Source organism: Carassius auratus, chromosome 40 (genome assembly GCF_003368295.1).
Source record: "Carassius auratus strain Wakin chromosome 40, ASM336829v1, whole genome shotgun sequence".
Lineage (NCBI taxonomy): Eukaryota > Metazoa > Chordata > Actinopteri > Cypriniformes > Cyprinidae > Carassius > Carassius auratus.
This window is the reverse complement of record NC_039282.1, coordinates 1,910,417-1,937,575: the sequence shown is the minus strand read 5'-3', so window position 1 is coordinate 1,937,575 and position 27,159 is coordinate 1,910,417. Positions and strand designations below refer to the sequence as shown.

General features: G+C 38.2%; 3 protein-coding genes across 6 annotated transcripts in view; 1 reads left to right on the top strand and 2 right to left on the bottom strand.

Annotated features, from left to right (window-relative positions):
• Nucleotides 1–3,802: 3,802 nt before the first annotated feature.
• LOC113058893 (inner ear-specific collagen-like) lies at nucleotides 3,803–13,974 on the top strand. Its single transcript, XM_026227160.1, has 5 exons — nucleotides 3,803–3,881; nucleotides 9,055–9,411; nucleotides 12,675–12,764; nucleotides 12,853–12,924; nucleotides 13,001–13,974. Exons 1-5 carry the CDS (start codon nucleotides 3,803–3,805, stop codon nucleotides 13,882–13,884), a joined length of 1,482 nt encoding a protein of 493 aa, XP_026082945.1. The 3' UTR covers nucleotides 13,885–13,974.
• A 1,880-nt stretch (nucleotides 13,975–15,854) lies between these two features.
• On the bottom strand, nucleotides 15,855–23,469 carry rabgef1l (RAB guanine nucleotide exchange factor (GEF) 1, like). Its single transcript, XM_026225924.1, has 9 exons — nucleotides 23,315–23,469; nucleotides 22,726–22,905; nucleotides 22,507–22,643; nucleotides 20,437–20,612; nucleotides 20,265–20,349; nucleotides 18,877–18,997; nucleotides 18,707–18,798; nucleotides 17,483–17,739; nucleotides 15,855–17,261 (listed from the first exon to the last, which is right to left on the bottom strand). The coding sequence occupies exons 2-9, from the start codon at nucleotides 22,902–22,904 to the stop codon at nucleotides 16,917–16,919; spliced, it is 1,392 nt and encodes a 463-aa protein (XP_026081709.1). The 5' UTR covers nucleotide 22,905; nucleotides 23,315–23,469; the 3' UTR covers nucleotides 15,855–16,916.
• Nucleotides 23,470–24,649: 1,180 nt separating this feature from the next.
• stx1a (syntaxin 1A (brain)) overlaps nucleotides 24,650–27,159 on the bottom strand; it is a 28,491-nt gene continuing 25,981 nt past the window's right edge. For 2 of the 4 annotated variants that reach the window (XM_026225920.1, XM_026225918.1), the window contains 2 exons: nucleotides 26,976–27,086; nucleotides 24,650–25,185 (listed from right to left, as the gene is read on the bottom strand). In XM_026225920.1, the coding sequence (XP_026081705.1) occupies nucleotides 25,108–25,185; nucleotides 26,976–27,086 (189 nt within the window). In that variant the 3' untranslated portion in view covers nucleotides 24,650–25,107. Of the gene's footprint in view, nucleotides 26,300–26,975; nucleotides 27,087–27,159 lie in introns of all 4 variants that reach the window. The other 2 variants (XM_026225916.1, XM_026225915.1) reach the window with 2 other exon arrangements.

Sequence of the window (27,159 nt, the reverse complement as noted above, 5' to 3'; positions counted from 1 at the left end):
CTAAAGTCTCTTCTTTTTCGCCAGCACTTGACCAAATAAAACTAACACTTACCTTTTTCTTTTCTTGTCTATACTATTCTTAAAAAAAAAAAAAAATACATAGCTATGGTATACAGGTGCTGGTCATATAATTAGAATATCATCAAAAAGTTGATTTATTTCACTAATTCCATTCAAAAAGTGAAACTTGTATATTATATTCATTCATTACACACAGACTGATATATTTCAAATGTTTATTTCTTTTAATTTTGATGATTATAACTGACAACTAAGGAAAATCTCAAATTCAGTATCTCAGAAAATTAGAATATTGTGAAAAGGTTCAATATTGAAGACACCTGGTGCCACACTGTAATCAGTTAATTAACTCAAAACACCTGCAAAGCCTTTAAATGGTCTCTCAGTCTAGTTCTGTAGGATACACAATCATGGGGAAGACTGCTGAACTTACAGTTGTCCAAAAGATGACCATTGACACCTTGCACAAGGAGAGCAAGACACAAAAGGTCATTGCAAAAGAGGCTGGCTGTTCACAGAGCTCTGTGTCCAAGCACATTACTAGAGAGGCGAAGGAAAGGAAAAGATGAGGTAGAAAAAAAATTGTACAAGCAATAGGGATAACCGCACCCTGGAGAGGATTGTGAAAGAAAACCCATTCAAAAATGTGGGGGAGATTCACAAAGAGTTGACTGCAGCTGGAGCCAGTGCTTCAAGAACCACTACACACAGAAGTACAGTCATGCCCACAAATATTGGCACCCTTGGCAAATATGGTCAAAAAGGCTGTGAAAATACATCTGCATCTGTTAATCATTCTGATTTTTTATCTTCATCTGTTAATCCTTTTGATTTTTTATTTAACAAATTCACAAGAATGTATCCTTTCATTGGATAATAAGAATTTAAAACAGAGGGGAAATATCATTATGAAATTAATGTTTTTCTCAAATACTCGTTGGACAATTATTGGCACCCCTAGAAATTCTTATGAGTAAAATATCTCTGAAGTATATTCCCATTCATATTCACAATTTTGAGCACTCCAGAATGATTATAAACATGAAATTATCCAGAGATTGCTTCCTGATTCACAGAAATATAAAGTGGAGGGAAAACAAAGCCCAAATTCCCACAATGAGAAAAAACAAAGAATATATTTCTGATGTGCAGCAAAAGATATTGGGCTTCACAAATCGGTGAAGTGACTTTAAGAAAATAGCTAGAGCAGTGAAAATTCCCATTTCCACCATCAGGACAATAATTAAGAATTTCCAATCAATAGAAAATGTTACAAAAATGCCTGGAAGAGGACGTGTGCCTATATCGTCCTAATGTGCGGTGAGAAGGAGAGTTTGCGTGGCTAAAAACTCTCCAAGGGTCACAGCTGGAGAACTGCAGAAAATAGTTAAGTCTCTGGTTCAGAAAACCTTGAAAAAAAAAAGTCAAACAGAACCTACATCACCACATGTTGTTTGGGAGGGATACAAGAAAAATTATCCTAGCTCATTCAAAAACTGGCTTTTATGATCAGATGAAACATAAAAATGAGCTTTTTAGCAGCAAACACTCAAGATGGGTTTGGTGAACACAGAGAAAAAAAGTACCCCATGTGTACAATGAAATATGCTGCTGTAATTTTGATGTTGTGGGCCTATATTTCTGCTGGAGGTCCTGGACATTTTGTTTAGACACATGGCATTATGGATTATATTAAATACCAACAGATAAAAAATCAGTAAGTGACTGACTCTGTTAGAAATCTTATAATGGGCCATGTTTGGATCATTCAACCGTACAATAATCCAAACACAAGCCTCAGAAATAACACAGAAATGGGTCACTGAGCTCAAAACCAAGCTTTTGCTATAGCCATTCCAGTCCTCTGACCTGAACCCTACAGAAAATGAGAGGAGTGAACTGAAGAGGAGAATCTGAAGGGTCTGGAGTGATTCTGGATGAAGGAATGGTCTCTGAGCTCTTGTCAGGTGTTCTCTAACCTCATCAGGCATTATAGGAGACAGTTTTGAGCTGTTAAACTGGCAAATGGAGGTTTCAAAAAGTATTGAATAAAAGGGTGCCAATAATTGTGTCCAACGAGTATTAGAGAAAAACATTTATTTCATAATGATATTTCCCCCCATTTATTAATTCTTATTATCCAATGAAATGATACATTTTTGTTAATTTTTTTAATAAAAGATCAAAAGGATTAACAACACAGATACATTTTCACAACCTTATTTGATTATATATGCCAAGGGTGCCAATATTTGTGGGAATGACTGTATGCAAGACATGGGTTTCAGCTGTCGCTTTCCTTGTGTCAAGACACTCTTGAACAACAGACATCCTCAGAAGCATCTCGCTTCATACAGGACTGGACTGCTGGTGAGTGGTCCAAAGTTATATTCTCTAATGAAAGTAAATTTTGCATTTCCTTTGGATATCAGGGTCCCAGAGTCTGGAGGAAGAGAGGAGAGGCACACGATCCACGTTGCTTGAGGTCCAGTGTAAAGTTTCCACAGTCAGTGATGGTTTGGGGTGTCATGTCATCTGCTGGTGTTGGTCCACTTTGTTTTCTGAGGTCAAAGGTCAATGCAGCTGTATAGCAGGAAGTTTTAGATCACTTCATGCTTCCTGCTGCTGACCAACTTTCTGGGGATGCAGATTTCATTTTCCAACAGGACTTGGCACCTGCACACAGTGCCAAAGCTACCAGTACCTGGTTTAAGGACTATGGTATCCCTGTTCTTAATTGGCCAATAAACTTGCCTGACCTTGTGAAGAGCAACCTGGGCTCTCATAACACCTGAGCAGTGCCACAGACTGATCGACTCCATGTCACACCACATTGCTGCAGTAATTTTGGCAAAAGGAGCCCAAACTAAGTAAAAATCCTTTCTTTGTATTGGTCTCTAGTTATATTCTAAATTTCTGAGATACTGAATTTGGGATTTTCCTTAGTTGTCAGTTATAATCATCAAAATGAAAAGAAATAAACATTTGAAATATATCAGGCTGTGTGTAATGAATGAATATAATATACAAGTTTCACTTTTGAATGTAATTAGTTAAATAAATCAACTTTTTTATGATATTCTAATTATATGACCAGCACGTGTAGCTGTACTAGACTAACTGAGACTTGTCATGACACTTGTATTCTGTTGTTGTTCTCTTGTTGGTCTGATTGCTTCTATTGTTCTCATTTGTATGTCGCTTTGAATACAAGTGTCTGCTAAATGATTAAATGTAAATGTAAACTTTCATTAATAAATCTTTAACAAACATTAAATAATGCTTAACAGGTGATAATTTCATGTAATTTGCCAGAAGAGTCAGGGGTTCTGTTCATTTAGTTTGAAGGTTTGGATTGTGTTTAAGGTTTTGAGAAAATGAGTGGCGGTTTCAAGAAAAGTGTTTTAGCAATTCAGAAAAACTGTAAATAGGGTTTGAATATCACAAACACATGAATTTCTCAACCTAGTAAACGCTTCAAATAGTGGTGAAATCTAAAGCATCAGGCATTGCACAGATGCTACACACTTTGCCTCACATGCTTAAATGTGATTAGGTGCTTTTGGTTTCTCACATGGGTTTAGAAATGATAAATAGGTACATATTTAGAATTGGGGTAACATCTGCAGAAACGGTCTTTGGAAATCATAATTGAGGGGCATTTGTGGCTATTTGTGTCTTGAAGTGTAAAAATATGATTTCCTGGCAGTTCAGCAGTAATCTTTTATAATGAAAGGATTCAACACTGTTATGTTATTTTCCTCTTATAGTACTAGAATAAATGACAGAGCCCTATATGAGAGTCTGGGGGGAAAGTGAGAAAGAGGGAGGAAATGAGAGGGAATGGGAAGCACGAGCAGGTGAATAGAGTGCATAGTGTTCTGCGGGCTTGGGTCAGGTTTCTGGGTCAGTTCTGGTAACACCGCTGCCCAGCAGCACTATGATGAGGTTCAGTCTGGGTGACTGTAACTGTGAAGCACTGGGCCAGAACCGTAGTACACACCCCCTGCTCTACTCCAAAATCTGTGTGTATCCATGAGCTAAAGTCAGACACATATCTGGTGCTTTCAGTCTTCAGTGTTTTGAGCTTAATCAGAAGGAAACCACTGAAGCCACTGGACACGAGACAAGCCTGCTGTCTGGTAAACACATTTACTGATGCTTTTCATTGACTTGATCTCAGCTCTGTCTGAGGATGCAGTGATGGAACAGTGCTAGGAACAAAAGTAAGATTTGATCAAAATTCAGTTTCAGTTATGTATTATCCATTTCATTTCAAATTGCATTCAAATTTTAAAAACATAATTTAAAAAAGTTTAAATGTTTTTTTTTTATAATCTCTGATCTTTACTCTTGGCTGTACTGGAGGTTCTGCTGTATATAATGTATACTTTACATCTGCTTTGGTAAATCTAGGTGCATTTCTAAACTCTTTTAAAAGGCTTAAGCAAAATTAAAAAAATGTAAAGTTTGCTGACTTAAGGACATTGCAAATGCCATTTTCCAAGAGCTTTTGCCAAATTTGCATGTTTTTTGTTTATGTGTTTCATTATGTGTTTTATAATGAAATTTTATTTGAGTGGATAAAGTATACCTTTTTCATTCTGTGGTGTGACGTTAAACTCTTTTAAACATTTTATTATAATTACTGAAATTAAATTATACTAATAATATTTTATATATATATATATATATATATATATATATATATATATATATATATATATATATATATATATATATATATATAATGGTGAGCAGTTATAGCACATATTTTGATGTTTCCGTGTTTGTTGAGTTTTTATTTATGTATTTATTTATTTTAAATTATTCATAGTTTTTTACTTAACCATCATTTTATACAACCCTGTGAAACGAAAAGCCTTCCAAGTCTGTCTTGGGAATTTGAAGAGAAAAAAACAAAACAAAAGGTGAATAGTCCAAAAGCCGCTCTATTCCTGACAAGGTCACAGTGCTCTCCATTAAAGGCTTACCAGCAGAGCACAGCCTCAGCCGTTACCAGAGACACCTCCAGCTCAGGTGACACTCCAGCCCCATGCTCCTCAAATCCCCTCAAACAGGACCAAACATGCTTTACAGGTACGATGCATTCATGACATGATGCATTGATAAAATGAATGCCCGTCTCTATATTTGCAATTTTAAACCCCTCGATCTAAGGATCATTTTAACTCAAGAGCATTTATTTCTGTCCGCTCCGTTGCTCCTGAGTGTGGAGTAGTGCAGAAGGGGCTCTGGGGCTGTATTTTGATACCGGCTCCGTGTCCTATGGTTTACCCTGTCTCGCTCCCATAAGGCTTTTCAGGAACAGGGGGGTTCGGTGGCCCAGGGCCTGTGTACTGCAGAGCCGCTCTTTGCATGGGCTGGATGCAGTGAGCACTATAGCTGGGTTTGTCTTGAATAGTGGAGTGACACCAGCAGGTCAAGGTGGAGTATTACGCTCCTAAAGCAGGCCTTCCTCTCATGTTTCAGATGGGTATCGCCCCCTGCCTTGCTGTGTTCTGAAACCTCAGCCTATAGCCTATGTTCCTGTCTGAAACATAAGAGGGACTGAATTCTCCTTATGCCTTTTTTCAGCTTCATTGATTCCAGAGGTTCTTGGATAGGATCAGAGAGGATACAGCAGCTCCAAAAAGTATGAATGTATTTTCTATATATTTCTTTACACTAGCATTGATAATTTCCCATGTAACAAATTAAGGTTATACAAAAATCTTTTATAAAAACATTCTGAAAATTCTGATCTCAGAACGTTTTTCGCTGAACGTTTATATGAGAACATATTTCATACGTTGTAAGACCGTTCCATAAACATTATTACTTTGAGAATGTGTTGTCCTAACATTTATGTAACTTGTTAATGAAAGATGCAGGGACGTTCTCTGTTAGCTGGGTTGTTATGAATGCAAAGACATTCAGATATCTTTATGTTTGACTTACTGTGACCTTGACTTAAAGTATCTGCATACTTTACTTGGATCAGTTGTATTTAAGCATTGCATAGCTTAAGGTCAGAATGCACTTTTGTGTTCCACTATGCTGCTTTATAACGGTTTTTCAATGTAAACATGCATTAGACTGACATCTTTGACCATTTTCACCTCACTTTTTAAGACACTCTGCTAAGCTTTAAAAAGCTGTCTCTGTGAACTGCCCCAAACACATCACCAGTGGTGGACAGTAACTAGTTACAGTAAAAATACTATTTTTTCGAGTAACTATAGGTGCATCTCAATAAATTAGAATGTAATGGAAAAAATTATTTATTTCAGTAATTCAACTCAAATTGTGAAACCCATGTATTAAATAAATTCAGTGCACACAGACTGAAGAAGTTTAGGTCTTTGGTTATTTTAATTGTGATGACTTTGGCTCACATTTAACAAAAACCCACCAATCCACTATCTCAACAAATTAGAATCTGGTGACATGTCAATCAGCTAATCAACCCACAACACCTGCAAAGGTTTCCTGAGCCTTCAAAACAGTCTCTCAGTTTGGTTCACTAGTCTACACAATCATGGGGAAGACTGCTGATCTGACAGTTGTCCAGAAAACAATCATTGACACCCTTCACGGGGAGGGTAAGCCACAAACATTCATTGCCAAAGAAGCTGACTGTTCACAGAGTGCTGTATCCAAGTATGTTAACAGAAAGTTGAGTGGAAGGAAAAAGTGTAACCAACCAAACAAGACAACCGCAGCCTTATGAGGATTGTCGAGCAAAATCGATTCAATAATTTGAGTGAACTTCACAAGGAATGGACTGATGATGGGGTCAAGGCATCAAGAGCCACCACACACACAAATGTTTAGAGTTATCTTATTCCTCTTGTTAAGCCACTCCTGAACGACAGACAACATCAGAGGCATCTTACCTGGGCCAAGGAGAAGAACTGGACTGTTGCCCAGTGGTCCAAAGTCCTCTTTTCAGATGAGAGCAAGTTTTGTATTTCATTTAGGAACCAAGGTCCTAGAGTCTGAAGGAAGGGTTTGACACGTTACACGTTTACCAAGAAATCTTGGAGCTCTTCATGCTTCCTTCAACTAAATTTAATTTTCCAGCAGGAACGCTGAACTGAGACAGTAATTAAACCAAAAGGAGCCCCTACCACCTTTTTATTGGTCTTATGAAGTATTCTAATTTGTTTAGGTAGTGAATTGGTGGATTTTTGTTAAATGTGACTCAAAATTATCACAATTAAAAGAACCAAAGGCTTAAACTTCTTCAGTCTGTGTGCACTGAATATTCAATACACAAATTTCACAATTTTAGTTGAATTACTGAAATAAATCAACTTTTCCACAACATTCTAAATTATTGAGAAGCACCTGTAGTACTGTAACAAATTACTAATAAGATTTTAGTAATAATAATACCATCCATAAAACAGTTTGTTGCATTACTTTTGATGCCTCAACCACCACTGATTTGAAATCCAACAACTCCCAGATTTATTTTCATAATTTACATGACTCGCACAGGCACATGAAGTCACAAGTGCATCAGGAAGTCTTGGAATATGGAAGAGCTTACATTCAGAGGACGGAAATATTGTCATTACACTGATTTTGTCATGAGAGAAGCTGATCTAAACACAGATGTGTACATTTTGTCTTTACTTCACTCTAGTATTACACGGCTTGACCACCACCATCATCCTGATACCCATATAAATTAAATTACTCTATTTAAACATCTTATGAACTTATGTGATTTTTTAAAATAAAATCCTTAACGAAATATAATCATATATGGGTAACAGAGAAATTATAGCTACAATTAGCTTCAAGCTACACGTCCATTAATACTTTTACAGTTGTACTTCAGTCACCATCAATCACTGTTCAAATAAACTTCTGACTGTGATCCAGTGTAGATGTTGGTCAAATGATGGACATCTTAAAATAATTTTATGGGAAAAATACACAATTACAACTTCTGTGGGGCGTGTAGGAAAAGTTATGTAACTAGTAGTGTAACTAATCACGGTTGCCAGATAGTAAGTAATAATAATAATATTACCTTTGAAAGGAGTAACTTGTAACGAGTAATAAATAAAACTTTTGGAGTAACAAAGCATACACTCACAGAACTAAACTGGTCATGGTCACTGTATGCCAGTATCCTTCATTCTACCTCTAAAGCAGCTTCATTAGATAAGCCATTTCCCTCCAGAAAACAGTTGAGGCTGAAGTGAGCTCCTGAGATTATCGCTGCTCTTTTGGACAAAAGCTTTTTTGGAGTAATACCAAATAGATTGGAATGAGACTCTTATTTCCTGACTGAGGCTGTTATATTCAGCTGGCAGGTTCTGGTCTCAGAAATCTAGAATCCAGCATCACCTGTCACAAACTATTCAGAGAATGAAAGCACCAAGAGTTTTGATCCATTTAGCGGGTTTAATAAATCAGTCTATAAGGTGTTGTTATATCTATGAAAGCTGTGAGCTTGGCAACTGTCCATCCATTGGAAGAAATTCTTCCAAGATCATGTGTCACATTGCTCCAGCTGTCCCTGTTTGCTATTGGTTAGATGGCTTGATTCATGAGTGTCCAGTATTCTATGTCACAATAGAGAATAATCCCTTACTTAACGTTTTTAAGGGAAAATTTATTCAATTATAGTTATAATGCATTAAATTAAAATATTAAATGTATGTATTTAGCAGACGCTTTTATCCAAAGCGTCTTACAGTGCATTCAAGCTATCAATTTTTACTTATCATGTGTTCCCGGGGAATCGAACCCCCAACCTTGATAGCGCAATGCTCTACCACTTGAGCTACAGGAACACCTGAGCATTACACCCAACACTGATTATGAGCTGTTATTTATTAACACTTTAAAATTATTTCCATTCACTCTTGTAATGTACTGTTGAGTACTTAATCCCAAATAACACCCATGACACGAACACAACAGCTTCCTGCTACACAACCTCTGAAATGATGATGTTTGGTCCAGGCAGAATTGTAAATACTTATTCACATTTCTCTTCTTTTTCTACAGATAAAATGTCTTTTGAACGTGCAATATTCATAACGGTAATAGCACTGACCTTTATAACCTCGTGTGACCCAATCAAGCCCACTCAGAGGCCGAAGTTCCAGTACACCAAGAAACCCCCCCGAGAGGTGATCCAAACTACTGTATATGTAGGCAAGCCTACGGTCACAGCACGGATTGTGGACTACACCAAAACAAGAGAGCGCTTCCCTGCACATGTCACAAAGAGCACTACAGTTCCTGCTGACAGCTATATAGACTACCCTACAGACACCACCGCATCTCCCACCACGGCCAAAGACAACTACACGCTAGACTACAGTGTGAGTGTGAGACCGATGGGAGTGGAAAGTTCTGCAGGTGATCTGTCAGCTCATATCCATATTGACCCAGGCAGCTTACCAAGGGCAGCGTAGGATCACAAACAAGCATAGCCAATGATAATTGGTTGTGTATAATGTACTAACAGCACAGTTAAGGTGTTGGATAATAGTGCAAATACCAGTAAGCTGACTCCCCCAAACTTTAGTAATTCACCTTGAAGAATTCAATTAACCCCCTTAACTTTTACTGTGAACTTGATGCTCTTTTTGTATTGCCTTGTCAAAAAAATTTTTTTAACAGCTCCTCCAAGTGGGTGGTGGTGTCAAGTGTCATATTACAGAATATTTTGTGATAGAAGTAATATTGAGATAGAAATTTATAAATTTGAGACAGAAAACTGCATCAGGAAGATTCAGTGGAGTTTGGGTGTCAACCAGTGGCTATGTTTGGTATTAATGTCTAAATATAATCTCCCAGGAACATAATTTTTTAATATCAACCTCAAATGTGCAACATTTATTTACATGTATTCATTTAGCAGATGCTTTTATCCAAAGCGACTTACAAATGAGGAAAGTGGAAGCAATAAAAAACAACAAAAAGAGCAATGATATATAGGTGCAATTACAAGTCCCAGTTAGGTTAACACAGTACACGTAGCATGGGCTTTAAAAAATATATAATAAATAAAAAGAATAAAAATAAAAGAATAGAGCAAGCTAGTGTTAGATGTCTTTACACACTCACACACACACACACACACATACACAATTGCATAATAAATGAAAAGAAAATAGAATAAAAAAAGATTAGAAAGGTAGTTTGATTGTTTTTTTAAGAATAGAATTAGAATAGTGAGTGTTAAAGTTAGAGGGTCAAATAAAGATGGAAGAGATGTGTTTTAAGCCGATTCTTGAAGATGGCTAAGGACTCAGCTGCTCGGATTGAGTTGGGGAGTTCATTCCACCAGAAGGGAACATTTAATTTAAAAGTCTGTAAAAGTGACTGTGCTTCTTTGGGATGGCACAATCTAGCGACCTTCACTTGCAGAACGCAAGCTTCTAGAGGCACATAACTCTGAAGTAATAAATGTAGGTAAATGGGTACAGAGCCAGTGGTAGTTTTGTAGGCAAACATCAATGCCTTGAATTTTATGCGAGCAGCTATTGGAAGCCAGTGCAAATTGATAAACAGAGGTGTGTGATATGTATTCTTTTTGGCTCATTAAAAATTAATCTTGCTGCCACATTCTGGATTAACTGTAAAGGTTAACTGTAAAGGTTTGATAGAATTGGCTGGAAGACCTGCCAAGAGGGCATTGCAATAGTCCAGCCACAGAACAAGAGCTTGAACAAGGAGTTGTGCAGCATGATCCGAAAGAAAGGGCTTGATCTTCTTGATGTTGAATAAAGCAGATCTGCAGGATCGGGCAGTTTTAGCAATGTGATTTGAGAAAGTCAGCTGATCATCAATCATAACTCCAAGGCTTCTGGCTGTTTTTGATGGAGTTATGGTTGATGTGCCTAACTCGGTGCAATTGTGATGAAACGATGGGTTTGCTGGAATCACAAGCAGTTCTGTCTTGGCAAGGTTGAGTCGAAGGTGATGGTCCATCATCCAGCAAGAAATGTCTGTTAGACAAGCTGAGATGTGAATTCTACCATCGGATCATCAGAATGGAATGAGAGGTAGAGTTGAGTGTCATCAGCATAGCAGTGGTATGAAAAGCCATGTTTCTGAATGACAGAACCTAATGATGCCATGTAGACCGAGAAGAGAAGTGGTCCAAGAACTGAGCCCTGAGGCACCCCAGTAGAACACCTCACATCTCCAAGATACTTTGAAGGACCTGTCTGATAGGTAAGACTCAAACCATTGAAGTGTGGTTCCTGAGATACCTTTTGCCAGTAGGGTTGATAGGAGGATCTGGTGGTTAACTGTGTCAAAAGCAGCGGACAGATCAAGCAGAATAAGTACTGAAGATTTGGATTCCGCTCTTGCCATAGCAGATAGCCGGGAGGGGAAAAGTGTGCGTAGGTTACGTCGAAAGATGACATGTGGAGGGGTAAGTGTTGTGTCAGGGATCATGTTGAGGTTAAGAGTAAGGAGGAAGGGATCCGACGTGTGCAGTGGAGTAACCAGAACATGATCAGTAGAGCAGTGTCGAGTATAAATAAGGTCCAATTGGTTGCCTGATTTGTGAGTAGCAGTAGTTGACACTCGGTTGAGATCAAAAGAGGCAAGCAGAGTTTGGAAATCAGCATACAGAGGTTTATCTAGGTGGATGTTGAAATCTCCAAGTATAACTAGGGTACCATCCTCAGGAAAGGTTGAGAGCAACACATCTAATTCATCTAAAAAGTTATCCAGTGGTCCTAGGGGTCAATAGACGACTATAAAATTCATTTTAAGAGGGTAGGTAACAGTAACTGAATGAGATTCAATGTGATGTGTGGTTTGCAAGTGGTAGTGATAGTAGGGATCTGGAAACACATAGTAAGATTTGGTTATAAAAAAAAAAACTGAAACAGAAATTAAACGAGAAAGAAAAAGAGATTAATCAAAACAATACTTATATTCCCTGCTGGTGTCCCTGCCCGATGGAGTCGCACGGTAGAGTCGATGGTCTTTACACTCTTCGGTCTTCACATGAGGAGGGCTTAACTGGAGGTATACTAATCTTTTTTAAACCCGACAAAACGGAAATTGAATTCAGCTGAATGCACTTTACTGTTTATCACAACAAAGGTCTAAGCAAGCGCACAACACTGACAATGTATGTGATAGAGTACAAGACCAAATGACTTAACTTATTAAAACATGTGGCTTTTAAGCAATTGTAGATTCCAAAATATTTTGTGAAATATTTATTTTATACACAATCAAAACTTTTTAGTACAGTACATTTTCTTTACAGTTACTTATATAACTTACTTCCATTTTTCTTGATTTCACTTCAGCAATAATCCGAGGAATTGTGTTCTCCAACCTTAGGTCTGTGCTTCAAAGCGTTAACGAATTACAACAATCTAAGTTTGGATAGTGCATTTTCACATTTATGTATATAATTATGTATATTAATGTTGTACCTAAAAAGGGAAACTCCTACAAATACATATGCAACAAGGTCAGCTCTCTACACCTTTTTATGGCCAAGCATTCACTGTGTGTCTTTGGTATACCCAGAAAGCAGTTTTTAACCGCAAGTTATTCGTAAATCTGGCCCTTAGTGTGTTATTTACTATAGATATGTGGGGAAAAACCTGGCTTCTGTCATGTGGTTTAATGCCATATTGTAGGCCCACCTGGAGAAAAGGGAGCACCTGGACCCAAAGGTACGCCGGGCCAAATAGGGCCAAAGGGCTCTATGGGATCTAAAGGAGATAAAGGTACATTATCCTGGTTATTTTAACTGCAATTTTGGTGATGTATTCTAAAATAACATGCATGTTTGAGATTTCCTATTGTTTTCAACAGGAGAGAAAGGTGATCAAGGAAACACAGGATTCACTGGATCTCCAGGCATCCAGGGAAAGGCTGGAATGAAAGGTGAACATAGATATAGATTAGGTTCCCTCATAAATGTAAATAAGATGTATCAACTAAATATATGTTTACTGAACAGGTGAGATGGGTATTAAAGGTGAGAAGGGTGCAGCTGGATTGCCAGGATTCAAAGGTTCGAAAGGAGAAAAAGGAGATCCAAATTTGAATGTGTCAAGGGGTGACCAGGGAGAGCCAGGCAAAGATGGACCACCAGGACCCCAAGGCATGACTGGTGACAAGGGTGAAAAGGGTGATAGAGGAGAGTGCGGTTTACTTGGAGAGAGGGGCCAGAAAGGTGAGCCAGGTGATCCTGGACCTCCAGGTGTGCGTGGAGACCCTGGTCCATCTGGACAACACGGCATGCACGGGACTCCGGGAATCACCGGAGAACGCGGGGAACCAGGAGTTCCTGGAGCTAAGGGTGAACCAGGAGCACGTGGACCACCAGGAGTCAAAGGTATACGAGGTCTGAGGGGAATGAAGGGTGACCGTGGGCCCCAAGGGAAACGTGGAGACCGAGGCCTACGGGGACTGAAGGGCTCTATGGGTCAAAATGGATCGAGACTACGGTCTGCTTTCAGCGTTGGTCTATATCCAAGCAAGTCTTTCCCTCCATCAGGATTTCCAGTTCGCTTTGACAAGGTTTTCTACAATGGAGAAAACCATTACGACATAGTCACGAGCAAGTTCAACTGCACCTACTCAGGAGTTTATGTGTTCTCCTACCAGATCACGGTGAGAAACAAGCCCCTGCGTGCTTCACTGGTGGTGAATGGAGTGCGTAAGGTGCGTTCGAGAGACACCCTACAGGGTCAAGACATTGACCAGGCATCCAATCTAGTGATCCTGAAGCTGGATGTGGGAGACCAGGTGTGGGTAGAGACGCTGAGAGACTGGAACGGTGTCTACTCCAGCAGCGAGGATGACAGCACCTTCTCTGGGTTCTTGCTCTATCCTGACTAACTCCTTCTTCATGACTAGATCTCGAACTGAACTTTACATGATATGGACATGAGAGAAATTTATGACCAATTACAGTAGATGTAGCATTTTTATCTTATCGAGTATCAAAGAAGTGTACTTTTTAAACAAGTATTAAAACAAGTATCCCATTTTGTTAACCACACCAGATTTGATTTCAAAGTGACATGTCTTTTTAGACAAACATCTAAACTACATATCCACAAAAATGGCACATATTGCACAGTATGTCGTTTTTGCCTGTTGGTATACAGTCCTTATTTACCGCTCAGACATAAGACATTTTGACAAAAAGAAAAAAAAGAAAGTGTGATTTGAATGATTCTGACAAAGTCAAATATCATGTGTGAAAGGATCAACAAAATAATCAAATCGTCAAATCATATCATATGTTATGTATTGTATGAAATACAAATCACAATGTAGACTCTGGGCTGATGGGTTTCTAAGCACTAAAATAATAAAATCAAGCAAGAAATATCACTTTGATTAATGTTTCACTTTCCTCACAACAAATTGAAAATGTACATGTATGTCTGCAAACAAAATTATGGTAACACTTTATTTGTTTATTTTTTGGACCAATTGTTACTATTTACTAGCATGCACATTACTAGCATATTGGCTGTTTATAAGTACTTATAAAGCACATATTAATGTCTTATTCTCTAAATCCATCCCACATATAAACATAACTACTTTACTAACTATTAATAAGCAGCAAAATTAGGAGTGAGGAGGAGAGTCTGAATATTTAATGCCGCATCATCAGGAACCTGACCGGTGGTTTTATAAGACTCAAAAATGATGTATGATGCCTTTCTGAACACAATGAAATGGAGTTTGATTCTTGTGTTTGACATGCCCGAAGTCCTGTTCTAAAGGCTAATGGGCAATTCAAGGCAAAACAAGGAAGCGCATTTGTGATGATTAAATAACTCAGACACTTACATTATGAGGTCCACACAGGCCAGGATCTTGTTTTCCAACCTGATGTAATGTGTGTGTTGGAGGATGAGGCTGATGCCATCCAAGTGTTGTTTTTCCATTCCATGTAGTATCCCATAATAAGGCCTTTCCCATTTAGGTGTAGCTGGGTGTTTCATCTTCCTCAACAATGGCCTGCTCAGGTACAGTCACCAGCTGGGGAGTGTTCACCAACAGTTCAGTTCAATGCTAATACAGTTCAGTTCAATGCTAATTAAAGTTACATAAGAATGTCTCCTCACACTCGTCACTTTCAGTAGAAACCTCAAACCTGAATTCTGTCAGTCAAATGCCAAAAACAGATGGAAACATACACTGTCTTTCATATAGCATGTCAAAAAGGTGATTGATTTTTCTAATACACACATTATTTATCACATTATTTATTTATTTCCCAAAACATTACATTACAATGCTCAGCACTGCAAGCATTGGGAATAGATCTTAATATAATGTCATAATTTTTCATGGTTAGTTAATCTTGGCAGCTGTAATATTTAAAAAGTAATACAAATTGTCAAAAGAGTAACACGTGTGAAATATTTTAGCCAATCCTAGCAGTGGCCCTTTACACTGAAGTCTTAAAGGAGACACGTCTATTTAAAATAACCTTTTATTTCGAAGATATTTTGGTGCCGATGTACGAATAACTGTTGTGTGAATAGAAGATGCGGTACATTTACCAGAAAGGGTGAACCTGGCAAGTAACTTATCAAGTTTAATGTGTGAAAACGGCTAATATCTTCTTCCAATGTTTCTTGCTTTATCCCAATTTTTTGTAAATGAGATCACTGGTAGACCGCGCAATATAAAGGTATAAACAAGATCCAAAATGTTTAAAGCGAATATATTTGAACAGCTGCAAAATATGTACTGGCCTGTGAATTACGCACCAAAGTGCATTTTAAAATCTAAAATGTTTTACATTTGGTGTAAACTGAACCGGAGATCAAATTAGACACCAGTTTTCTGTTCCTTCAGGAGATCATTTTATTCATATTTGTTGAAACAGCCTTTTTTCAGACTTCAAACCCAGATCTTTTAGATAACTAAATGAACTTACAAACAGTCCGTAATGGGATACCACATACCACAGCAAAACTGTAACTTTGCATGCATAAGTAATATTTTTCATAGAACAAAGGGTTAAAAGGTATGTTTATAATAATTAACTCACTAAATCAATCTTTCCTTCTTTCATACTGTAACAGCATTTCCTTGAAACTGAAACCTACAGTATAGAAAATAAATATTTGATAATACATTTTTAAATAGTACCGTGCTAAAGATTTGTTATACAGAGTAACTTCTCGTTTACTAATGCGCTGGTGTCCATGAAACCTCACCTGGGATTCAAGCAATGCTCAACAAATCCAGAGTAAAGACCACACCTCTATACCAACAGGTCAGTTATAGAAACCTTACCCATATTCATTCTTAATTCTTATAATGCCTATAATAATGGCTTTAGGATGTAAGGAGATGCAGAACTCCACAGCTGGGGAAAAAAACACTAAAATAAATACTAATAAGTTACATATTCTCAGACTCCAGTGACCCTGCATAAAGAAATAAAATCAGTGCAAGAAACTATAGATTAAATATTTCAACAGAAACTATAATGAAATTAAGCTTAGGTCTATTTTTTGGCATTGTAACATTATTTCGAAAACAATAATGAAAAAAAAAAACATGTTTTTTTTCTCCGTAATTCTCAATTTCAGTAGTGATTTTCATTGAAATCTCATAAATGCAATAAAATTTTTAACATTTATATTTACACTAATGAAAAGCAGTACAGCAAATACCACTATGACGTATAAATACTTTATACTATCTAATATTCTTTTCTTTTCTTTTTTTCACAAGACCTCAAATTGTAATGGTCCCAAAACTATCCTTCAGATTCTCTCATCATTATTACTTGTTTTTATCTGGGAGTGAAATATAAACCTATGACTGCTGCGCTCCCTATGAAGAACGGAAGTGAATGCATCGAGTCCCGTGGCAGGAACAGAGTCTGGGAGCTATCCAGTGAACTTCTGCGGCTGTAACGGAGGAGGCAGGCTGTCGCCCCCTATGTTGTCTGAGTCAATAGTGAATGTGTCTGAGGTGTGAGTGTGTGCAGGAGGCTCTTCTAACAAGCCCAGCACTGAGAGCTCCTGGCCGTCGCTCCACTCGATGAGGTCTGTATCCCGCTGTGGCTCGGCTGCGCGGCGCTCCTCTCTAAAGCCGTTCTGTGAGCTGTGGCCAGACGAAGCGGCTTTGGGACCCGACGGAGACGATGCACCAGACATGTAGAGCTGGAAGTCTTCATGACTCAGGTTCAGCGACTGCGCATCAAGCTTCTCGATGAACGCCACGGCGCAGCACTGCAACAGGAACGAGATCAGAGATGAGAGCTAGTCTCCTCAGCTGGTGATAACATGAGGAAGCTCTCCTTCAGTGACTCTATGCACCATACTAAACGCATTAGAGTGGTTTTGTCCGAGTCTCTTTGGTTTAATACTAAGCAGTACTTGTGTCCTAGTGACTGAAACAGTCTGAAGGTGCTGAAACACAGTGAAAGCATGAGGTGACGGTGAAGTCTTACCAGGTTGGTGAAGTAATATCCGTCCTCTCCGCTCATGAGGCGGCTGGGGTTGCTGTAGCGAGTGATGTACTGGATGTTGGAGTGTAATCGAGGAGGATTGGCTCTCAGCACGATGTAGACGAGGGTGGGCAGGAAGTCGTCAGCAGAGGCGGCAGCTTTCTTACTGCCCTGGATGGCCGTCATGATGTGTTTACTACACCGGGTGACACACGCCAGCTTCTCCCGGGGAACCTTTCTAGAGTCCAAGTCGATCAGGTCTGTAAAACACACACACATGATGCATGGTGTGTCAGTGCATTCACTTTTAACAACAAAATGATTTCATAATCTCTCAGCAAAGTGTAATGCATTACGTGCTTGCTAATGTTTCACGTAGAAATGGTGAATTACTGAGGTATATATGTGAATATTACATTTATATATGTGACCCTGACCACAAAACCATTCTTAAGTGTAAATTATTCAGTAAATTGAGATTTATACATCATAAATCTTGGAATAAAATCTGAATAAATAAGCTTTCCATTGATGTATAGTACGTTAGGATCTGACACTAATTGACTGAGATGCAACTATTTGAAAATAGTTTTAACATTTCTATTTGAAATACCTTTGATTTATAGAAAAGATATATAGTTAAATGAACTTTTGGAAATGCATGTAACTAATTAAAAATTAAGTTTTGATGTATTTACGGTAGGAAATGTACTAAATATCTACATGCAATATTATCTTTACTTAATATCCTAATGGTTTTTGGCATAAAAGAAAAATGTATAATGTTGACCCACACAATGTATTGTTGTCTGTTTCTACAAATAAACCCCAGAGACTTCAGAAGGCTTCTGTGCTCCAGGGACACATACTTACAGATCCCTCTTTTATATATACACTTGATCCTTATATTCAAATATGTCTCAAAGCACAGTCTTACAAAAAAGGCACTTCCTTCATAGAGAATTCACCAGAAGCAGCTCAATCTAAGAAAAGGATTGGTCTGAACACTAAAAATCAAGTCATATGGGTTTGGAGGACACAAGGGTGAGCTATTGCTTTTCTGTTCTGAATAATGTACTTGCACATGAATTACTGTATGACAGCTGCAAATGCGTCTCGCCGAGTGAGAAAGCAGGACCAATACTGTGTGTGTGATGATGCAGGTAATGTCCCAAGCTCCCTGTAAACCAGCAGTGAGTGTATAAAGACGCACGCAGGGGTCTGTACCTGTTATGGCTCTCTCCACACTGTCTGATACTTTAGGGATCTGCTCGTCTACAGGAACACACAGCATCTCAATGGAGACCCAGTGCAGAGCCCTGCACACACACACACACACACACTGTTATTAGTCTCCTCACTTTATCTCCCCGGCTAGGCCTACGCTCCCAGCACACCTGATTCTCTTCTGGATGACCAGGTCTTTCTTCTCATCATCGGTGTGGTCAGGGCAGAAGAGCTGCTCATACAGACGGCCCATCACATAGCGCTCCACCTCATCCATCACATCTGGAGACCCTGACACACATTTACAAACCACCGTCAGAGATGGGGAAAACCAGGAGCGAGCAGTATGAATGTGACTGTATGAAGGAGGGGTCGCGACCTCTCAACAATCTGCATCACTCCTCTTAGTTGCATAACCTGTTTCACTAATTTAGCTGCTATAATTACTGTAAAAAAAGGGTTAGCTTTCTAAATTAACTTCTCGGCTGTTATTTTATGTATTAAGTAATTAACTTTTTTTCAACTGAAAAATTGTTGTATTTTTATATAGTATTTTTACTTTTATATAGTAAAAATATTCTCTAATCAATACAACAAGAAAACGATAGCTGATAAAAAATTACATGCAAAAAGCAAGCTATTAAAGTAAAATCTCCTTATTTGAATAAGATGAAAACACACCTAAATAAATAAATACAATGTCACATGACTGTCAGCAAAATAATGTTTAACACAAAGAGATCTTTCTCTCTGCATAATGACTTAAAAATGGTCAAAATGTCTAAGCTGGACAGGAGTATGATGCAGTAGCATTCCAGAGCTACAGTAATGTGAAATTAATTCATTAATATAGACCTACTCACAGATTAAACACTGGATGAGATCAGTGAATCAGGCCACACCATAAATAACCAACTTTATCAGGTGTTATCTCTCAGGTTTTCAACTTTATCTCTCACAAATGTGCTTTAGAAACACTGCAGCCAGAGGAAAACTGGTATTAAAAAGCCCAACTAAATCAAACACTGATCCCCACATCGGTGACTTCAAAACATCAACATCTAAACCCCAGTTAATTCTCAATAAGAGGTTTAGAGTGAAATAAATAAAGTCAGATTGGTTTATAATGAGTGAAGATGCTGAGATCTAGAGATGGGTTCATGTTTCATGTTCTGTTGGGATTTAAAGGGTTCCTGGTGTCTGTGTTTTGTGGGACACTGTTGTGCTGAAGAGCAGAAACTTTATTTAAAGGCAGTACCTGAGTGGCTTCTCGATATCGATAGTTACATTAGCTCATGTATGTGTGCCGTTCTTAACAAATGGTTAACTGCAAAAGATTTACGTTTTACAGAGAATGTTTCACAATAATAATCAGGGAAACTTAAACACTAATTAAAAGATAAATTATGCAAGTTTGTGACTTAACTACGAAAATAAAAAAAAACGGCACTCCATCACCAGAAAAAAAAAAATAAGACAAATGGCTGCCAACCCCTTATACAGTAAATCTTATAAAATCTCTCTGATTCATTCACAAACTTGACTTTGCGTGTTGTACCTTTAAAGTTTGTCTGTAAGTTCTCTGAAATGTTTTGATAGAAATCCTGCACAGAGTCTGAGAAGTCCTCACCACGTACAGCCACCTACAGCGCAAGCAGAGACAAACATTCAGCTAATCACTCTTAATAAAAGCATGACTGCTGGGAAATATCACCATACTTGTCTTTCACCTTTTTGTGTGCAATATTTTCAACGAAGGCATGGCACTGTTTAAAAATGTCATATCCGGGTCTCTGGAAGGGCTTCAGGAAGTCAATGAAGTGCTGTGTCACGTGATCACGGTCTGCACTGGGCTGTCGGCCGAGCGATGTGCTCCGGCTCAGAGGCGTCTGTGGAGCTCCTGCATCTGTGTGACAACACCAGAGAGAGATGGACACACTCCACCACAGGACTGGAGGAGCCAGAACTTCACACTGTATCGGTCGCTCTCAGCATTGGTGGATCGTTAAAAAAAAAATCTTACAATTTTCAGAAGCGAAATTACATAAAGGGTGCTGTTTTCTGAGAAACTGGTCAAAGTGAAGTGAGTTTACGATTTAAATAAGTACATATATTTGCCAAGATCTACTAAATTCAAAAGAAAATCAAGTTTAATTCCCCAGAGATAGATATTTGGGTCACACTTTATCTTAAGATCCAAGTCTCGCTATTATCTAACTATTAACTACAACTTTGGCCTTGATAATATGCTGATTATTGATAGTTAGTAAGGTAGCTTAAGTACTAGTAAAGAGTCAATATGCTAGTATTATGCATGCTAATAAGACACTAGTTAATAGTAGGAACTGGACCTTATACTAAAGTGTTACTGAGATTTATTCTTGTTTTAAAGGCATAAACTCTTGGTATTTGCATTTCGAAGACTGTAAATATATTGTGATGTAAAGATGTTTAAACATTTTGTATTGAAAAACAAGACACTATCACTGAAGAAGAATCTTTTTTGCAGTGCATGCTATTTTTTAATGCCATGACTGTATGAATTTAAGACTTTCCGCTCTGATTTAAAAACCTTTTATGGTCTTAAAGGTCCTATGACATTACAATTTCACTTTCTGAGGTTTTTTAACATTAATATGAGTTCCCCTAGCCTGTATATGGTCCCCAAGTTTCTAGAAGTTTGAATCGGTGTAAATTGAGATTTTTCTATCTTTCTCTGTCTTTGAGAAAATGGAAGCTCAAACAGGCTGATCTTGAATCTCCTCGCTGTGACGTTATAAGGAGAATTGTTACCTCCCCTTTCTCTGCTTTGCCCGCCCAAATATTTACATATAATACAGCACAGGCGTTACAAACAGACTTTTATGATATGGATTCGACGGCACTGGCACAAACAGTGAGTAACAGTGTTCATTAATGCCTGATCTGTGATCAGTGATTTCTGATGGGTAGCTAATCATTCAAGTTCACACAGACTTTCTTTCTAAATCGTTTAATGATGCATCAGTGAATCAAACCAGTGACTAAACGATCAACTTCATGTTGTTTCTCTTAGTAGCATGAAACAAATCTGTTATTTAAATTGTGATTTAACTACAGAGAGCGATCAAAGAACGCTCGCTTTTTTCCGGAGCTGTTACACATCGTGAGTATATCTGCACACTTGCCCAAACTGCCGTTACAATGAATGACGCTGTTATGCTGCACAACGGAGCTCTTACTGTATTCATGTGTTTGCTGTTAGCTGTGGTGAAAGCATTTTGTGAGAAAACGTGTTGCAATAATGACGAGATCACTGCATCCACGCGATAAACAGACTCTGTCTACTCAATGCTCATCACTGCAGCCTTTCATGTGATGGGAAAAGATCGAAAAAAAATCCACGATTCGTTAATCTCGACAGCTGTAATAGTAATATATATATAAATATATATTTGAGAGGGGTTTCACATGTAATATGCATTTCGAATGCAAAGATGTCAGCCAATCACAACAGTTGTGGTTTACTCAGAGTCTCACAGCAGACACGCCCCTTCAAACAGAGCATTCAAGCTAGAGGGCTAATGTCAGGATCTAAAAATGCTTTTTATTTCTAAATTTTAAATGTAAAAATCATACTAACAATATAAATACACCTAAGGACACATTAAAAAGCATTTAAAGAAAAGGAAATAATCCATGTCATGGGACCTTTAAGTTTTTTGGAAGGGCGAATTAAGACCTTTTTTAGAAACCATTCACTCACACACTAACTAATATATTTGGAGATTTGATTCTATGCCAGGTCTGTGAGTTGGTACCTGTCCTGGCAGGTGTTTTGGGAGCGGAGGTGAACAGTCTCTTCACTATGGGCACGCTGTGTGTTCTGGAGGACTGTGGTGGAGGATGCTCCTCCTGACGGCTGCTGGCGTACGCTGCTTCCTCCTCTCTCTGGAGCCTGACACACACACACACACACACACAGCACTACAGCAGCTGCTCACAGGAGAGTGACATCCATCAGACGAAGCGTCTCTCACCTCTCGGCCAGTGCTCTGTCGTCCTCGATCTGTTTGGCTTGGCTGCACTGGGTCTCCTGACGCCAGCATCTGGAGCAGAAGCCCTGCCAGACAGCGTTACCGTAGAAACCGCATCCTTTCTTACACATCAGGTCAGACTGCTGGAGGCTGAAGCCCCTGCGCTCCCCCCGAGAGTCCATCCTGAGCCCGAACACACACCCAGACACTTCAGCACGGCACACAGAGGGTTAAATCACTCCTCTACACACAGAGCTGTCAGGATTCAGAGGACCCTGCCATTTATACAATCCAGTGACACTTAGAAATTGCATTGTTATTGTTTTAAAACAGATTCTTCCTGCGAGTAGAGTCCTGTTAGTTGCATTAAAACTGTGATACATAAAAACCAAGCCATTATTCCGTACCACGGTATAATATTATCATTCTTGAAAAGAAAACTTGTCTCCTGAAAACTGTCGTGAGCTCACAGTGGAATGAATTACGATGAAATTAACAGAAATATCGAGTGTAATTGTACAGGTTAAACAAACAAGCTCATAAACAAGATCACCAAATTGTAAATAATAATAACAACAGTGTTCTGTCTTACGTGTCAAACTACTTGTGCAGATGTGAACACCGAAAACAGCTTTATCTGGATGTGTTTTACACTTTAAAAGATCGAGAATAAGCAGTTTCCGCCCGTCATTGATGAGTTGGTCGAATGTTTTTGTTGTTGACGGAAATCCCTTTACCACAGGAAGCGATGGCAGCGGTTGTGACGCATTTCCTGCGCGCCAGGTGTCAAAATAAAAGTCCGAAATAAAACAAACGTCAATCCCCTCATGAATTGTAAAATATTATGCACCTTGTTTTAGAACTATAGGTAAAAAACTACAAGATTTGCACTGTACAAATACCCACACGTCCAGTGCTATCGAGTGTATGTGTACAAGTATTGCGTAGACTTTCTAATTTAATGAAGACATAATCTGCCTTGTTGTTTGAATGTAATTCAATTTATATTTCATGATATAGCAGCTGACCTCTTCTCTCTTATGACAAAATATATATATATATATATATATATATATATATATATATATATATATATATATATATATATTTGAAATAAATGCTAATTATATGTTGCAAACGGGGAAGCTCAGTGATATATGTTTTAAATAGTAAATATATTTTGTTCCAAACTTCCTATACCAAAATATATTTTTAAATGTATTTTATTGCGAGAAAAGGCATTTTCTTGGACTGAAATATGTAGATGTCAAATATATTTTTAAATTGATTAGATTTAGATTTCTAAATATATGTTTTTCTGTATGGGTACGGTGGAGTGACTCATGGATGTCGTAGATCTGTTTTATGTAAAAGAAAGAGGAAAACCAGGTTTTATTGTGTGCAGTACATTGTCTTTCTAGATGTGTTTTGTCAGTGGAAAGGTCCTCCCTTTTTGTGATTCACCTGAACACTTGAAGGTCTCTTGCTGGAAACACTCAAGTTGAGATGTTGAAAATGAAACAAAATATCTATTGTATATTAATCAATGGCATTTACTCAAATTCAGAGAAGGGATTCATCCTTTTATACAAACAAAACATATACATTTAAGAAATGAATACAAATTCTAAGTGCAATATAAGCTTTACAACATGCACAATTTGCTCTAATGTATTGGTCTATGATAAACAATACGAACTGTTGATTATGAATGACACATTTCTCTTATATTATGTGCACCATGGGCCCAGAAATGTATTCATACTAGCAGATTGACAAATCAGACCAAGCTAGCTGTAGATCTTGAACGTAGAATTTCAATCTAACTATACATTTGATTATAATGATTTGACTGTTATCATTAGTACCGCATTTCATGTTTTTGTCGAGCAAATTTAAGATGCATGAATTAGAGGACTAATGCATGTTCGCTTTAGACATTCACATGTTTAATGAAGCACACAGACATCTGGAAACAATCTCAGAGGTGTGAATAAACTGGACCTTGAACTGCAACAACAGAATAAAACAAACAGAAATCATTGTTTTCAATTTAAATAAAATATTAGTGGTTCATTTATGATAACGACACACACTACTTTCTCTTTATCACTATATAATAAGAGAACGTGTTTGCTTCAAAGAGCCTCAAAGTATTACAATGACAGATGATACATTTAGTTTTGTTCAGAGGCGACCTGTGTTTTATTCTTGAGGAAATACAGCGACGTACAATAACCAGAATAAAGGCTTGAACGAACTACATGACTTTTGCTCAGGTTTGATGCCTATGCAAGCCATGTAGTTCAGTCCAGCCTCACACAGACTCAAACAAACATCCTCTTTATGATCCGCTCTAAACACATAATGCTGAAAGTGTGTCATTCAGGACAACACACCGCCGATGATAGAAGCAACCACGATTCCAAGCAGCACACAGCAGATAATAATTGTGATTTTCTTCTGTATTTGGAAGAGTTCAAGAAAAAAAAAAAGAAATCCAGGCAGCATGAAAAAAAGAAGACCCAGGCAGAAATATCATTACATGTTTAAAGATTCATGGAGAGCAGTTTGAGGATTGTGGGGGTTTCATTCATTATGACTTAACATGATACAGATTCATTTACAAAACTTATATGCTGTTGTGATCTTAATGTAAGTATCGTCTAATGTAAAACACCAGTTTCTAAGAGTAAACAACACTTAGCTCAACACTGCTCTCCAAGACGGCATTATTTTGAACATCAGGAGTGTAGTAAATACATAACACTGTTTACCATTTACAGTCATGCCACAGTGCTGAGCAGACGTGTGACACAGAGCGGTACATAACAACACAAACACAGGTGATGACATGAAAAGTGTCCTCTTTCAGGAGAACGGACAATCATATGTGTGTAATCAAAGTCCAGCCATTGATCGCAGCGAAGACATCATGGGTCTGGAATCACAATATTTGAGTAGGATATAGACGGTAGAAATCTAGAACTAAATTTTATTGCATAAGAATGCATTTTAACCTCAAGCCTAATCTGCTGAAAACGGCTCCTTTTGAATTGCTTGCATTCGTGGATTCACATTTAATATTTAGTTACTCTGGGTCGTCAAATATGAAATATTTAGCTACTTACATCCTACCTCTCACCTTTTGAACATTAAATAGGAAGTGTTGGGCTGAAATTCACACCCACTTCTGTAAACGGTAATGGTCCTGTCTGCTTTCTTTACATATTTTCTATAATGTATAACTTCAGAAAAAGTCAATTGACACGTAAAACAATAACTTTACAGATAGTGAATACTTTTTCTAGCCACTGTACTTCGTAACCTATTTCATCTAATTTCATCTTTCAGTACATTGCACATCCTGCATGTCTATGATTTATTTTTATTTTTTTCTACTGAATCTATCGGCTGAATCTCAAATAAAACAGTATGCACACAGATGGTCCTGAGCTCCTGTCTGTCAGAAGCAGCGCACAGACAGTGGAGGGTCTTGTTAGCTCAATCCAATGGCTAGAGAGATGATGAGGATGAACAGACAGATGGACACACACCCGCCGATCAGGATCAACTTCTGTGGGTGATATGGACAGAAAGTCAGAGGACTGCAGGCATCTTCAGGTCATGATATCTCAGGACTAGAAGTATTACAAACCTTAACAACTAGGTTTAGCTCACCCAGAAATGAAAATCTAGTAATTAATCTCTCCTGTACCAAACCCTTTCCTTCTGTAGTGGAGCTCAGCTGTACTGCTCTTTTCTATGGAGAACGCAATGTTATGAATAAAGGAAGCATCGGTATAAATTTACAGACATCTTAGATTTGTTTCATCTTTTGTCTTCTCCAGATGTTCACTGATGGACTGGAGTGTTGTGGATTATTGGGATGTTTTTATCAGACTCTCATTCTGACGGCACCCATTCACTGCAGAGCATCCACTGATGAGACACTGATGCAGTGCTACATTTCTACAAACCTGATGAAGAAACAAACTCATCCTGATCTCAGATGAACTGAGAATGATCACATATACAGAAAATCTTCATTTTTGGGTGAACTGTTGTTGGCTAGTTTTCGTGTGTAAATGAATTTAGCACCTCACTGACTGAGAAAGCAGTTTGACCCATCAGCATTACATTAACGTTGACAGCACACAGACAAAGCTTCCCATAACAAGGAGTGGGAATGGAAAAAAGGTGAGAAATGAGTTCATGCAGGACGGACAGCAGGCCTCGTATCTTCCACTCACCCGGTGCGCTTTACTCTGGTACTTTACAGCCTTCTTGGTGTTAAACAACGCATCCTTAATGTAATCCACTGTATGATCCACATTATACTCTATACGGTCTATCATATCTCCCTGACCAGAGCGGCGGATGGACGGCACCAGAGAAAGAGGAAAGAAAAAGAGAAAGGTGATTTCAGAGGAGTAT

Coding starts and splice junctions, on each gene's coding strand:
- LOC113058893 (XM_026227160.1), top strand. CDS start 3,803: ATGACAGAGCCCTATATGAGAGTCTGGGGGGAAAGTGAGAAAGAGGGA. Junction 3,882..9,054: donor GGAATGGGAAGCACGAGCAG/GTGAATAGAGTG, acceptor CTTTTTCTACAG/ATAAAATGTCTTTTGAACGT. Junction 12,765..12,852: donor GGGATCTAAAGGAGATAAAG/GTACATTATCCT, acceptor TGTTTTCAACAG/GAGAGAAAGGTGATCAAGGA.
- rabgef1l (XM_026225924.1), bottom strand. CDS start 22,904: ATGGACTCTCGGGGGGAGCGCAGGGGCTTCAGCCTCCAGCAGTCTGAC. Junction 22,644..22,725: donor GACAGAGCACTGGCCGAGAG/GTGAGAGACGCT, acceptor TGTGTGTGTCAG/GCTCCAGAGAGAGGAGGAAG. Junction 18,998..20,264: donor CTTACAGACAAACTTTAAAG/GTACAACACGCA, acceptor AATGTGTGTCAG/GGTCTCCAGATGTGATGGAT.